The following is a 15,493-nucleotide window of genomic DNA, read 5'->3' as shown; positions in this document are numbered from 1 at the left end:
GCAGCTAGAGGGCAGCATTGTGCTCAAACAAATGTCTATGTTTAACCACATCTGGTGCCAAACTAAATGGATTAGATACACTAGGGCCTATATCTGACTGAGAGAGAACTTTTTTTATTAAACATCAGCATAGGCTTAAGTTGTTCATCTCTACCTCTCCGCAGCATTATAACATGGTCATGGCCGCTGCCGCTGCAGCTTCGGCTTCTGCATCGGCGTCAGAAGACCACGAGCTGCTGCTGAACCGCTTCATGCCCTACGGTTCCTCTCAGCTCTTCCTGGAGCAGTCGGGGACGCCGGCGAGCAGCTCGCTAGTGCCAGCCAATGGCAGCGGGGGCAGCAGCAGTGGAAGCAACAGCAGTCTAGTGTCCTCCAGCAGTCTGAGAGACAGCCACCCACACAGCAACGTGTCCCGTTCGCGCTCCGATGCCGCCGCATCCGTAATATACGGCTCCATCTCCGACGTCATTTCACTGGACTGACCACGCCGGGGTCCCGCAATTGGACAAGCCTTTATCACAAACAACAGGAGGACGCTGAAGGAGCTTTGTGCACTCGTGATCGAATTTAGATGTGAATGGGATGGAAGGTGGGGAGAAAAAAAAAAGAACAAAGACTTTTGTAAAAAGAAGAATAAAATTGCTGTGTACAGAGAAGAAAAATCTATTTTCAGTTTTACTTTTGTATATAAACAATTGGACGCTGCCTACCCAGTGAGTGACTTCAGTTGGTATTTTCTCCATGGATACTGAAGATGTTTTTCACTGCTCTGTGTTGTTCCTTGATTATCTTATTCTGTAACTTTTATACTTTTTGCTATTTTATTTCACTTCAAATAATTATTTCAGTCAAAGTAATAGAATGGCAGTCATCGTTATCATTTTATTTTCTAAGACTCTTTCCCTCAGCCATTGTTTGATCAGCGAGGGAACATCAAATTATTTAATGCCATTATCCAGTGCAGGTAATTTATTATTGCTTATAAGTTATGTAGGATGTATGCTGTACAGAAGCATTCCCTTATGCCAATACAGAATCTAGCCACGACATGCTTGAAGAGTCGACAGAGGTCACGTCTTATTCCAGTTGCACATTCTTTCTCATCCATCACCACATTAAGTATGTAAGAAGTGGAGTTCGCTTTCAGTGCCCAGTTTTGTTGGTTAGCACCTGAGGTAAACTCTTGTACTTTTTTTTTTCATAATCTCATATCCTTTGATGTTTGTCTGAACTAAACCTCAAAAGACGAGGTGTGATTCGCAAAAACAGCGCTGAGGGTATCAGACACTATAGCATACCTCATTTAGTTTGTTGCAGATATGACAGAAAAATAACCAGAACGATGTTGCAGTAGCCGTAGTGCAGATGTTAATTATTTCCTCAAGACAGGAACCTTACAGAAGTGTAATATCCCTCGCCAGCAGACCTTAGGATCCAAATTTGGTCCCAAGATTCCAGCTATCGAACGCCAGTTGACAGCTTTGTGTAAAAATGGCTAAACGCACTTGCCATTTCCATTTGGTGTCTCCTCCAGTGAATGTCGTTATTCCATTTTAAATGTCGAGAACGGCATGTACGAAATATCATTTTCTCAAGGTCTGTGTGGTTTGGGTTTCAGGTGGGCTACGATTTATAGATTTTCTAATTGTGCTTGGAAGGTGACCTTATTGCAACAAAATCTGTGCTGTCTGTTTCGTCTGTTTAAAATTGAATTTATTTATTTTATCTATGTATTATACTTTTACTATTTGTTTGATCACGCATTACTTTCATGCATTTATTTCGTAATTCTTTCAAGAGCTCTTAACACTTTCTTTGCATTGTACAAGTAGCTAATTACGTGTCCTCGTCTCTTTCTCTCATATTTGTACTATATGAGACATCTGAGGCATTAATTCCACAATCATACTTGCTGTCACATTCAACTTAGGTTGAAATTAAACAGGATAAAAGCCAGCTGCCTGTGCACATCCTCTGGCTGCATTATAATGTGACAGCTGTTTGTCATTGATTCTCGTGCATTAAAAAAAAAGGTTGTGGAACAGCTAATGTTAGGCCTGGGTGAACATTAGCACATTTTTAATCTCTTGATGACAGCCAGTATACAAAAGAATCCACTAACCTTTCTAAATGAGTGATTTTTGTCTTCAGTGTTGCAAATTAACAATTGGATTGATGAACCCATGCTTGTTTAATTTATATATTTTTACCTTTGCACTGAGTTACTTGATCGCACACAAAATTGAGACCGCCGTCATTCTACATAAATCTCCCATTCAACATTGCACTGAAATCATACATTTCATGTGCCCACTGATCCGCTACGTCCTTGAAATATACCACTAGACAGTCTGTCTGTTATAGCTGTACCAGTAACTGGCAAATATGAACTCTCTGCCTTAAGTTCTTCTCTTACTGTATGGTACGCTATGAGAGAAATCATAATGTACAGGAAACCAATACCAGTTTGTACAAAATATTATATGAATTATTTATTTGAATTGGGATACATTGTTTACTTAATGAATGTTACTTGTTTATGTAGAGAGCGGTTTAGCTGTAATAAAACAAATACATTAAATATTTTCTATTTCTGTCTTCTCTGTATTTTTGGTCTTTTTGTTTGACCTTGGTTGCAAAATGAAGGTTATTTTCTGTGTTCAGCTCTATAACCATGAGGAAAAAAAGGGTTATTTCTCAGGTGTGCATGGGGTGAGTTATTAAATATTAAATAGTTATTAAATATTTAATACATTGCAGGTTCTAAATCACTATCACACAGAAATTAAAAGTAGCCTATGTTTAAAAAAGACAAATTAGTTAAATCACTATTACTTTTCACTTGTGGTTTATAATTTGATTTGTGAAAAGCTGGTGTCATTTAAATCAGCAGATTTTCTTGATTATGAGTATTTGCTCATCACAAATGCACAAAATGTTACACATTGATCACAAGCACTTTTTGATATATTTATATATTATGTATTCATATAATATAGATTTTACTAATAATAAAATTAGTATTCATATTTTTAATTATATGTATAGAAATACATTGATTTTTTATAAAAGTTTATGGACTAGTAGATTTCTAAACTACTTTCAAACAGATAAATATGAGAATATTGTCATAGTCATACAAGGTTATACTGTGTGAACAAATCCATAAAGATAGGGCAAATGTTTTACTTTTTTAACCGTATTTTTCAGTGATATTCTATTATTTCTATATTTTAGGGGTACTTTTGAGGTTCATCCGAGTGTAGGTAATGAATAAACGCAGAATATTTTTGTTATATTTGTGCTCTCTACGCTGATAACAATTTTGTGGTGAAGTAAATACTACGGAAAAACAAATGTAATTTCTATTAAATAATTCAGTTCAGCCAAAAAAAGAAAAAAAAGTAAATTCTATATTAGTACTCAATTTAAGCTTGTAGAAATAAAGTTCAAACTCATAAGTACATTTTATTTGGAAATGTTTGTTTAATCTATAAATAAATATCAAAGTTATGATCCCATTGTTCCCATCATACACTGGGGCATGAATAATTAAGGTTTTTGACTGTCTTCAAGTTGTATTTACCCTGTTTTATGGTTGATTTTGTTGTTAGGTTTAGTGCTGCTTTGTGACTCAACTCAAAATGACCCATATTGAATAGACTCTGTTGAATAGGTATATTACCTTAAAAAGGATAATAAGCTGTCTGTTTGCTTGCTTACATGTTTGTAACTGAACCACATGCTTCAATAATGTTTTTTTTGTTTTTTTTCAGTGCTATATTATTTGAGTAGAGTTTACAAACCGTGACAAAGTGAAATGTACTTTAGTATTGTAGGGTAAACTCATAATAACTAAGAAGACATTACTCATCAAACTCTAACTGGCCAGGTTAAATTGACTTATTTCCTTTAATTTTACATAAGTTAAGTAGATTTACTTAATTACTTAAATTTGACTTAAAAATGTGTGTGCATCACTGTGAAAGCTTGGTTACATCGCTGCTGCTGTTACTCTTCGCAAGCATCTCTTTATGCCAGGAAAAATCCACGCCCAAACTTGTAATCTAACTTTTGTGATCATTAAAAATGTTTTGGAACCCCACTTGAAACGCAGATATAGACCTACGTATGCGTATAAAAACGTACTTAAATCCCCTCCCGCATTCCCAAGGGTTTAAACCCCCACAATTCCCACCAGCTGACATACATGTCAAAACTCTCCAACCAATCTTTGCCCTGCAAGGGCGGGTAATAGCAAAACGCGTGTATCTATGAATAAATATGTAGAAGCGCATGCACGGTTGGTGGGCAAACCGCTGAGAAAGCGTCTTCAACACAGCTGAACGCTGGCTGAGCGCAGCTGGAACGCGCTATTCGATGCTTAAACATGGGTGACCCTTTCAACAGCAGCGGCAGGGTGTTTAACCGAACCCCTCAGGGTCATGTCACATTTGGAAATCTGGAGGACATAGACGTGACCGCGGACAGGAGCCCGGTCCTGAGGATCATGATCTCAGTGGTGTACATTCTCGTGTGCGCAATAGGCTTAGTTGGGAATTCGCTCGTCCTTTTCATCATGAGAGTGAAACACTGCAGACAGAGCAGCACCATTAATGTTTTCATCATTAATTTAGCTGTCACAGACCTCCAGTTCGTCCTGACTTTGCCGTTTTGGGCGGTGGATACAGCTCTGGATTTCAGCTGGCCGTTTGGAGACGCCATGTGCAAGATCATACTGTCGGTCACTGTGATGAACATGTACGCCAGCGTCTTCTTCCTCACTACTATGAGCATCACTCGATACTGCTCCGTGGCTTCAGCCACCAAGAACAGGGTCCGTCCCCCAACATCCTGCTCTGTCAAATGGGTTTGCGCATTTTTGTGGGTCTTTGCTACCGTCGCCACCGCGCCAACGTCTATTTTCTCCACTGTCACCGACGTGGCTGGAGAGAAGCTCTGCTTACTGAAGTTTCCTGCCGGACATTATTGGCTAGCATTTTATCATTTGCAAAAAATCCTGGTTGCTTTTGTTTTGCCCATGTTGATCCTTTCCGTGTCCTATTTGCTGCTTCTGAGATTTGTGAGAAAGCGAAATCTGAATAACAGTCATTCAAAGCGCAGGATTCATGTCACCAAATATATCACAGTCGTGGTTCTTTCATTCTTTCTTTGCTGGATGCCGAACCACGCAATTACATTTTGGGGTGTTTTGGTAAAGTTGAACGTGATTCACTGGGATGAGGCGTATTATGTTGTCCATACTTATGTATTCCCCGTTACTGTTTGCTTAGCTCATACTAATAGTTGCTTAAATCCGTTTATATATTGTCTTACGAGAAAGGCATTGAGAAAGAAACTGAAAAATTGTTTGTCAAATATTGCCCCTTGGTTATTAAAGAGGCGTTTTCAGAAATCTGGAAGGCATGCATGAACCATATTAAAATGAGAAAATAATAATTTATATGCAAATATATATATATATATATATATATATATATATATATATATATATATATATATAAAATAAGTGGAATATGTATTTTCTCTCTTTTTTTACAATTTATTATAAAACGATGTATTACTACCACCAGTAATACATTATTATTAGCTTATTTAGTTGCATCAATAATTATTCTTTAGAGAGATGGAATTTATTGACTGCATTAAAGAACCAATGAAGGATTAAGCTGGAAATGATGGGTCTTATATGGGTCATTGTGGGTCTTTCTGTAATTTAAACAATGTTATCTTTTGTTAAACTGAAAAATGAAACAAATGTATGTTTGAAAATGACTTAAAACAAAAACAGGCTGTGTTTTCAAATACTAAAATATTGTAAAACAGAAGTATATCCCCAGTTGTGTATAGGTTGACATAATATGAATAAATCATTATTGGTGTAGTCCACTTCTGACCATATAGTTTCACGTTACATACATGGGAAAACTCCACATCTGCTGACAGAAAGACAATATCATGAACATCACAAGAATTCCTTGTACCCCAAAACCTATTAAACAAATCTGTGTCAGTAACTGGACAAGAGTTTCTTAAAGAGGACATAGGAAATCATTTTAAAGAGGACTTTTCATTTGTAAAATTTCATAAGAAATATGAATAATGCCTAATAAGTGTCCTAATAATTATAAAACTATATAAGACTATTTTGTTGAAAGACCATCAGATAAAATGGAACAGATTTATGAACTATGGACCTATTAAAGAGATATTTTGATGGTTTATTTAATTTAAACTGTTTAAATAATATTGTAATCATCTAAATTCACTGCACTACACGCAGACACTTAAGAATACTCATGCCCTTTTTTTTACAACTTAATTTATATATATATATATATATATATATATATATATATATAATGACAAGAAAAATAGCCTGCTACAATAAAAACAAACAAATAAATTATCACAACTGTGAACATTTATATTTTACATTGCACATGTAACACAAATGAAAAAATATGAATACATACTACAATACAAACACAAATGTAATATTGCTCTAAATGATTTTCCGTAAGCAGTGTCTGCTGGCTAAACGGTGCTTATAATGGGAGTCATAGATGGGAGTCACCTGACAGGGGCGCCAAAAAAGTGCGTCATAGACACGCAGCGCGGCGCCTTCACCCTGTGTGGATTAAATCGGAGCTGGCAATGCCTGGATTTGATTTTCCAGCTATTTTTATTGTTTAATCTGTGAATGGCGCCTAAACAGGACCCTAAACCTAAATTTCAAGAAGGTAAGATTCGCTATAGGAAAGCTTTGTCTCCTCAGTTGTTCGGCATCTCCTCTCATTCAGCCGCGCAAAGGAAGCGGGCGCTGCACAATGGCGCGTGTACACAGCAAGATGTGTATAGAAAAGCAGTTTTAGCGAGCAGTGCTAATTGCTTTCTATGAATTGTGCAGATTTGTTTATCAGCAGTCAAGCGCATGCACGCTTTCTATGTAGCAGTGTTTATACAAGCACACCGCTGCGTGTTTCTGATTCAAAACATTAGCTGTTGTCTATGTAGCCCATTAGCTTGTAGCAGGCCTTGTTTACAGGAAGCTCCTGTTATAACATTGAAGTCCTGGCGGGAATGGTTATATATTGCCATCCATAACATAATGCTAGGAATGTCAGCTTAGAGCGGTTTTAAATGATTTATGTCGCTATTGAGACTATAGAGGCTTGAACTCATTAAACAACCACTAGCGAGGTCCGGCTACTGAACGAAGCATTCTGCGGAGTCGAATATTTAGGTACAGTGACCCTCTAAACGATTAGTTAATTGCTTTGATTCATTGAATCAAAGCAATTAACTGTCGATTTGTAATGAGCTGATAATAAACACTGAGAGTTAACCGAGGATTTGACTGATAGGGCGAGTTTAATACCTAAAATGTTAACAAATCAAACTTGGTTGTATGACATTTGTACATACACACAGGAAACCTGTTTAGTTGACTAAATAGCATTTTATTAAAACTTGCGGAAACATTTTAAGCTAAGAATTCATTTGGAATTATTTAATAGAAATGCAAATTGCTTGGATTTTAAATAAGCAGGCAGAAATTGGAAAATTGCAATAAACACTTATATTAATGTATTTTAAAATTTTTGTTATGACCTGTTTTGAAAGCATATTAAAATATAAACAATAAACATGATCGTGTGCTTTTACACGCTTTCATATAATTAAACGTCATTATGTTTCTGATGTATTTCAGGTGAACGAGTGCTGTGCTTTCATGGGCCATTGCTATACGAAGCTAAGGTATCTGTCTGAATCATTCATGCCATTTTGCATCCTCCTTTGTAGTGGTTTAATTGATAAGGATTTATGCCTTTGATATTGTTTTCTGTGTTAAGTTGAGTAAAATAGGCACAGTTGTTTTTATTTTTAAACCTTAGAGCTTAAGATGTTTTGTTATTCTCATTTATTTTCATGTGAATGGGCTGTTTTCTTCCCCCAGGTTGTGTTGTATTTTAATGTTCAACATTATTTAAATTGTATTTGTCATTTTTATAAGTTTTGAACCGTCGTCTTCTGAAGGATTATTTGGATGTTTATACGTATTTTGTCTTTCCTCACAGTGTGTAAGAATCAATATCAAGGACAAACAAGTGAAATACTTTATTCATTACAGTGGATGGAATAAGAAGTAAGTCTATGTACAGTCATGGCCAAAAATATCGGCACCCTTGGTAAATATGATCAAAGAAGGCTTGAAAACTTATCTGCATGGTTAATCCTTTTGATCTTTTATTAAAAGAATCACACAAATCTAACTTTTCATTGGATAATAAGAATTTAAAATGGGGGGGAAAATATCATTATGAAATAAATGTTTTTCTCTAATACACATTGGCCACCATTAACGGCTCCCTTTTATTCAATACTTTTTGAAACCTCCATTTGCCAGTTTAACAGCTCTAAATTTCCTCCTATAATACCTGATGAGGTTAGAGAACACCTGACAAGAGATCAGAGACCATTCCTTCATCCAGAATCTCTCCAGATCCTTCAGATTCACAGCTCCATGTTGGTGCGTCTTCTCTTCAGTTCACCTCACTCATTTTCTATAGGGTTCAGGTCAGAGGACTGGAATGGCCATAGCAGAAGCTTGGTTTTGTGCTCAGTGACCCATTTTTGTGTTGTTTTTGAGGTTTGTGTTTGGATTATTGTATGGTTGGAAGATCCAAACATGGCCCATTATAAGATTTCTTACAGATTCAGTCACTTATTGATTTTTTTTATCTGTTGGTATTTGATAGAATCCATGATGCCATGTGTCTAAACAAGATGTCCAGGACCTCCAGCAGAAATATAGGCCCACAACATCAAAAATTGTACACATGGGGTACTTTTTATCCCTGTGTTCACCAAACCCATCTTGAGTGTTTGCTGCTAAAAAGCTCTCTTGTTTTTTTTTTATTTATTTATTATTTTTTTTTTTTTTAAGTTTCATCTGACCATAGAAGCGAGTTCCAGTTGTGTCTGATAACTGAATATGCTGGAGTTTGTTTTTGGATAAGCTAGGAGAAATTTTCTTGAAACCCTCCCAAACAACATGTGGTGATGTAGGTGCTGTTTGACTTTTTTTTTAAGGTTTTCTGACCCCGAGACTCAACTATTTTCTGTAATTCTCCAGCTGTGGTCCTTGGAGAGTCTTTAGCCTCTCAAACTCTCCTCATCACCGTGCATTAGGACGATATAGACACAAGTCCTCTTCCAGGCAGTTTCGTAACATTTTCTGTTGATTGGAAATTCTTAATTATTGCCCTGATGGTGGAAATGGAAATTTTCATCGCTCTAGCTCTTTTCTTAAAGCCACTTCACTAATTTGTGAAGCTAAATTATCTTTTGCTGCACATCGGAAATATATTCTTTGTTTTTTCTCATTGTGATGGATGAATAAGGGAATTTGGGCTTTGTTTTCCCTCCTATTTATATTTCTGTGAAACCAGGAAGCCATGTGATTTAAAAAAAAATAAAAGATCAAAAGGATTAACAATGCAGATAAATTTTCACAGCCGCCTTTGATCATATTTACCAAGGGTGCCGATATTTTTGGCCATGACTCTATTCAAGATGCTGGTTTGAATGGATGAAAATTCAGTGGTAGTTAGGACACATTTAAAATCCCTGTTATACAAGTTAAAATGGTTAATGTAGTTTCTGCCAATTACCATGTGATTTGATGACCTAATTCTAAGAATGTGTGTACAATGTGTTTCTAGCTGGGACGAATGGGTTCCTGAAAGCCGTGTGCTCAAATATGTGGACAGTAACCTGCAGAAACAGAAAGAGCTTCAGAAGGCAAATCAGTGAGTAATAAATTTAGAACGAGTACGTGGCATAAAACACATCTTTCAAATAAATCAATTAATTAATGCACACAACGCTTCTATATCCCTGTTATTTTTTGTTATTCTAGTGGATCAAGAAATGGTTTATGCAATCTGTGATGTATGTTTGTCTTTTGATGAAAGAAGTTTTAATGCAAAATATTGTTTTCAGAGACCATTATGTTGAGGGAAGGATGAGGGGTGTCGCACCGAGCAAGAAAATCGCTGCTGTGCAGCAAAAAAATGTAGATGTGTGAGTGTTACTTTGTCAGCTTTTACTGTTTGAAGTGCCCTCAAATGAATTCTGCTTCTTGCCTCACCTAGATTTGTTTTTAAATTAACTGTCAAAAAACCCCGGCAAACTCATGTTTACTGGTGCAAATATTTAACCACGGCCTTTCTATTCATTTCACTAGAAAAACAAAGAAGAACAAGCAAAAGAGTAAGTTCCTTTTCGCTATGCAAATACTGATGTATTTTGACCTGCCAAAGCAGTTTGATTGAACCTTCTGAGTATAGATGTATTTAAATAACCATTTAAAGAGTTTCACAGTAAGTTTACACATGTCATGTTGTTCTCAAAGTTGTATGTGTCAAAACGTTAAAGTAGTTGCAGATGCAATAAAATTATTTTATTATTATTATTATACATTATGTGGTTTGGAGTCATTGATTTATTAACTGATAACAATCTCTTGTCTTGTTTGCTTCTCAGCACCAGGTGCTGGAGAGGGCACTAGCACTGGGGACATGCCTCACCCCCCACGCAAGAAGAGGGCACGTGTTGACCCAACTGTGGAGAGTGTATGTCAGTTCAAAGCCCATTTAAATTATTTAGAGTTGGTGTTTTAACAGAAGATAAAAGTGAGGCTGTTTTTGACTCCCAAACTGGTTTTGTATGCAGGAGGAGACTTTCATTAACAGAGTAGAAGTGAAGGTAAAAATTCCTGAAGAGTTAAAACCATGGCTGGTAGATGACTGGGACCTGATCACTAGACAGAAGCAGGTAACGACAAACATCATCCCATGCTCATCCAATCCAACTCCTGCACTTCTCTTCATTCAACTATATTGCATAATAATTAAACTACAGAATGCTGTTTCAAGCAGCAACTAGACAGTTATGATGAGAATTTTTTCCAACTGCACATTTGCTGAAAATTTCCTGTATATCTGCATAAATTGGTCGTACAATTTAATTTTGAGTTTTGAAATATAATGGTAAGTTCAACTTCACACACAATGTCGTAATTAGCGTAATTTCTAGATGACAATTTGTGACGTTCTACTCTGAGCTGTTATCAGACTTGGAATTATGCAATTCTAGGGTGACCTGAGTTTAAGTATATACAGTGCCCTCCATTAGTATTGGAACAGTAAAGACAAAACTGCTCTGTTGGCTGTAGAGTCAAGACATTTGCAAATATGATTAAAAAATGAATATGAGACAAAACTACAGAATGTCACATTTTATTATTAGCCGTTTCAACACACACGTTTTACCAAATTAAAAGAACAGCACTTTTAGAGTTCATCCCACTCATTGATGTGAGCATAAGTATTGGGACAGTTGAACATAAGGCAGATATAAAAGATTAAAAGCTATTATTTAGTTGCAGATCCCTTGCGCACAATCACAGCAGTGAGTCTGTGACTCATAGACATCACCAGACTCTTGGTCTCATCCTTTGAAATGCTTTTCCCAGCCTTTAATGCAGCCAATTCCAATTGTTGCTTGTTTTGGGGAGTTTCTGCCTTTACTCTCCTCTCCAGCTGGTGAAATTCATGTTCAATCGGATTTAAATCTGGAGATTGACTTGGCAATCGAAGACTTTCCATTTCTTTTCCCTTATAAATTTCTTGGCAGGGTGTTTTGGTTCATTGTCCTGATGCAATATGAAGCACTTCCTAATGAATCTGGTGGATGGCAATATTTTCTTGAATATTGGTAGGCAAGATGGTTTTGTACCCTTCCAAATTAATTCTGCTACTGTCATCATACATTAAGTCATCAGTAAAGTTGAGAGGGCCTGTTCCAGAGACAGCCATGCATGCCCATGCCATGACATCACCTCCACTATGCTTTACAGATGAGTCTGTATGCTTGGGATCATTGCAGTTCCCTTTTTTTCTTCACATTTTTGCTTTCCCATCACTTAGATAAAGGTTCATCGTTGTCTCATCGGTCCATAAACACAGTTCCAAAACTCTTCTGGCTCACCTTTGTGCTTTTTTGCAAACTCTAATCTTGCCTTTCTATTTTTTGTGCTGGTCAGAGGTTTGCATCTTGCTGTGTAGCATCTGTAATTCTGTGTCAAAGTCTCCTGAGGACAGTAGATTGTCAGAGCATCACCCCAGCTTTCTGGAAGTTGTTGGTGATTTTACAGACACGTCTTTTAGGGTTCATTTTCACAGCTCTTATGATTTGTCTGTCATCAACTACTGTTGTTTTCTCAGCCGATCAGGTCATTGTTGGTTGCTGGTGTCACTGGTGGTCTCCAAACTCTTGATTTCTCCATGCCCTTTGTTTTTGCTAGAGCTCTAACTGACTTCCTCTTTTCTTTTAGCATCCAAATTGCTTGCTTTTCTCTGAAAGTCAGCTCCCTCGTCTTCATCCTGGTTTGTGTGTGTCATCATTGAATGCAAGATTCAGAATAAAGAAGTAATGGATATAACGGATACGACACATTCCCGGCTTTTAATATCTGAAGAATCAATGCAACAGGACACAGCTGATCACTTAGAAAGACCTGTGAGGCAATTGTTCCAGTACTTATGTTCACATCAGATAGAGGGATGAAACTCAAAAAGTGCTGATCTTCTTAGCTGGTAAAACGTGTTGAATCACCCAATAATAAAATGTGACATTCTGTAGTTTTCTCATATTCATCTTTTAATCATATTTGTAAATGTCTTGACTTCACAGCCAACAGAGCAATTTTGTCTTTACTGTTCAAATACTTTTGGAGGGCACTGTATATACTAAAGGAAAGAAATGCAAAAATAATCTCTAAAGTAAAATGAATTTGTAATATGAGTAATCACAGACAAAACTACAATCCATCAGGCAAACAATTATGAAAATAGATTATTAGTAAACGTATAGTTTTAGTAGGATATTAAATGTATTTAACTACGTGCTATTCATGTTAAAGTGTTTTTGGTCTATTTATTTTTTAGATAACTGCATTATTCAGACATTAATGTTAGTCATTAGTTTTATGCATTAATGAACAAAAATATTACAAAGGTAACTACTGAACTACATTTTACTGTTGCAGCTTCCACAGAATTTATAGGTTGTAATTATGGGTTCTATGAAGACATTATTTTTTTACAAGTCGGAATCTTGTAATTACGCTAATTCTGACACTGTGTAAACATGCCTTAATGTGCATTGTGAAAATATTTGTGGTTTTATTTCTTTTTTTTGTTTAGCTTTTTCACTTGCCTGCAAAAAGGAATGTAGATGATGTCCTTGAGGACTATGCAACTTACAAGAAATCAAGAGGAAACTGTGATAACAAGTATGTTTGTATGCTATATGTAAAAATAATTCTTAGCCAGGTAGTTGAAATCACCATTGTACAAATGATTCATTTGTTGTGTAAATCCATCCTTGTTGTAGAAATTCACAAATAAGATGTAAAGAGTTTCTAAAGAGATACTTGATCTCTACTCAGGGAATTTGCCGTGAATGAGGTGGTTGCTGGAATCCGCGAGTACTTCAATGTCATGTTGGGCACGCAGCTCCTATACAAGTTTGAGAGGCCGCAGTATGCAGAGATCCTAGCAAACCATCCAGATACATCCATGTCGAAGATCTACGGAGCGCCGCACCTTCTGAGGCTTTTTGGTATGAACTTAAATGCTAATTATATTTTGAAACCTAATTGTACCTTTTTAACATCAGAGCAACCAGTCAATTTCAGATATTTTAGAAAAAACAATGTCAAATGTGAGATTTGAATGCTACAAATTGTTATAGGAAGATGCTTTAATCAGTGTCTATCTCAGAGAATGTTTTAATTGACATTATTAGTAATTTGGTGTTTTTATAGCCTCTTTTGTGTCCCCTGACAGTGAGAATTGGAGCAATGCTGGCCTACACACCTCTTGATGAGAAGAGTCTGGCCCTGCTTCTCAGCTACCTACAAGATTTTTTAAAGTAAGCAGAAATCTGTTTTAATAATTTGAATTTGTTTTGAAAATTTGAGTAACTTTCTTAGGATGTTGGGTTAGTAATAAGACATTTTATGATGATATTGTGCACTAGTTTTCAATGAAGCAATGCAGTTTATTAGAAAATGGATCTTTATACATCACTTGCAGAAAGTAACTGACTTTTATTCTCAATTTAGGTATTTGGTGAAGAATTCATCGTCTTTGTTCAGTGCAAGTGACTATGAGGTTGCACCTCCAGAATATCATCGCAAAGCTGTCTGAGGGCAAAGGATATTTGGTGCTACTTTCTGATCCCCCTTTTTTTTTTTTTTTTATCCATTCATCAGTCTTGTGGAAGATCTTAGTGCCCACAACATCAGTCGATATTGATTCAGTACTGTAAGGATGATGTCTGGTATTCCAGATAAGGATTAAATCTCTTCAGAAAGCTGCTGGTAATTGCTCCCATTTTATTGATCAGTTTTATTTTAGTTCATGTATTACTGATGAACAGAACCTGGTCATGTATAGTTGAAATGCTGCATCTTTTTTTTTTTATTTTTTTTTTTTTGCCAAACATGTTAGTCAATAAATTGTTCTTCTCAGCTGTGACTGCTGCATTTTTTTTTTTTTTTTCAACTGCACTAGACTCTTGCCAGTTTTCGTGAAAAAAAAAAAAAAAAAAAACTCTTTAGTTTGCTTGCTTCAGTCTAATATACATTTGGGTGGTTTGTAATGGTAAATTGAGTATGTTATCTGAAATATATTATGAAATGTAAAGAGCATGTTACAGTACTGATGAATATAATTTTACAGCATACTGCAACCACCTAGCAGCACTGGCTAACTTGAGAGTGTAGCTTAGCTTCACCAAACACACTGCAGTGACCGTTAAAACACTTGTAGAACTGCTTTTTGAGAAATACAATGGCAAAGGCAATGAATACGCTCTATTTGGGTGGCTGCTGTTACATGGAACATGTTTTAAGGGTGGAATGAATGAGGTCTTTCAAGAGGCTCATGTTTGAAACCGGTTTGTCTACTGGATTTGGCGAGTTCCCAGATTTGAGCTGGAGCCACTCAAACATCATAAAATGACAGACTTTACTTCCGTAAAGAAGCTGCAAAAAGCTTGGGTCATATCTAGAGGTGTGAGATTGTTTCTTTTTTTCTTTCTGTTTGGACAGTAAATAAAAGAATTTGGAAGCCAAACCAATCACACACACTTTTTACAGACACTAGGTGGCGCTATAATGGATCATTTATACTTTCATTAATAACTGAAACCTGAAAATTAATGGCCTTTATTTTGTGAGAGCAATGTCTTTAAAACCTGGTATATGGACAACAGGTCCGTGGTAGCGCATATATCTAGGCGTTTCCACAAAAAGTGCAATATCATAAATGCATGTTTAAATCATATGATGAATTAAAAAAATAGCCATTTTTCCAATCAACCACTGATGACGCAA

The 15,493-nt window shown here is 36.2% G+C and overlaps 3 protein-coding genes across 5 annotated transcripts in view; all 3 read left to right on the top strand.

Moving 5' to 3' along the window:
• The window catches only part of LOC306888771 (E3 SUMO-protein ligase PIAS1-like), a 34,140-nt gene extending 31,536 nt beyond the window's left edge, over window positions 1–2,604 (top strand). Inside the window, exon 14 of the mRNA XM_079447211.1 lies at window positions 165–2,604. Coding sequence (XP_079303337.1) covers window positions 165–482 — 318 coding nt within the window. The 3' untranslated portion in view covers window positions 483–2,604. The remainder of the gene's footprint in view (window positions 1–164) is intronic.
• A 1,786-nt stretch (window positions 2,605–4,390) lies between these two features.
• On the top strand, window positions 4,391–5,434 carry rxfp3.3a3 (relaxin family peptide receptor 3.3a3; the record flags this gene model as incomplete). The annotated part of the gene is made up of 1 exon (XM_079446296.1): window positions 4,391–5,434. The coding sequence occupies one exon, from the start codon at window positions 4,391–4,393 to the stop codon at window positions 5,432–5,434; it is 1,044 nt and encodes a 347-aa protein (XP_079302422.1).
• A 1,162-nt stretch (window positions 5,435–6,596) lies between these two features.
• LOC306888752 (mortality factor 4-like protein 1) lies at window positions 6,597–15,229 on the top strand. 3 transcript variants are annotated; one of them, XM_079447184.1, is made up of 12 exons: window positions 6,597–6,764; window positions 7,736–7,782; window positions 8,103–8,170; window positions 9,750–9,836; window positions 10,030–10,110; window positions 10,274–10,299; window positions 10,573–10,661; window positions 10,762–10,863; window positions 13,296–13,384; window positions 13,541–13,713; window positions 13,941–14,025; window positions 14,219–15,229. In XM_079447184.1, the coding sequence occupies exons 1-12, from the start codon at window positions 6,725–6,727 to the stop codon at window positions 14,301–14,303; spliced, it is 972 nt and encodes a 323-aa protein (XP_079303310.1). In that variant the 5' UTR covers window positions 6,597–6,724; the 3' UTR covers window positions 14,304–15,229. The 3 variants fall into 3 exon arrangements, with proteins under 3 accessions (XP_079303310.1, XP_079303311.1, XP_079303312.1); XM_079447185.1 differs by having other exon boundaries at window positions 6,610–6,764; window positions 9,750–9,858; window positions 14,219–14,632; XM_079447186.1 differs by lacking the exons at window positions 6,597–6,764; window positions 7,736–7,782; window positions 8,103–8,170 and adding an exon at window positions 8,471–8,554 and having other exon boundaries at window positions 14,219–14,632.
• Window positions 15,230–15,493: the final 264 nt, after the last annotated feature.

Source organism: Barbus barbus, assembly GCF_936440315.1.
Source record: "Barbus barbus genome assembly, chromosome: 22".
In the NCBI taxonomy this organism is placed as follows: Eukaryota; Metazoa; Chordata; class Actinopteri; order Cypriniformes; family Cyprinidae; genus Barbus; species Barbus barbus.
The sequence above is the reverse complement of the archived record's forward strand: the minus strand, read 5'-3'. Positions and strand labels throughout refer to the sequence as shown.

Excerpts from the sequence above, each read along its gene's own strand:
- LOC306888752 (XM_079447184.1), top strand. The coding sequence starts at position 6,725 with ATGGCGCCTAAACAGGACCCTAAACCTAAATTTCAAGAAG. Across the intron at positions 7,783-8,102 it reads CATTGCTATACGAAGCTAAG|TGTGTAAGAATCAATATCAA; the intron begins GTATCTGTCTGA and ends CTTTCCTCACAG. Across the intron at positions 14,026-14,218 it reads TACCTACAAGATTTTTTAAA|GTATTTGGTGAAGAATTCAT; the intron begins GTAAGCAGAAAT and ends TTCTCAATTTAG.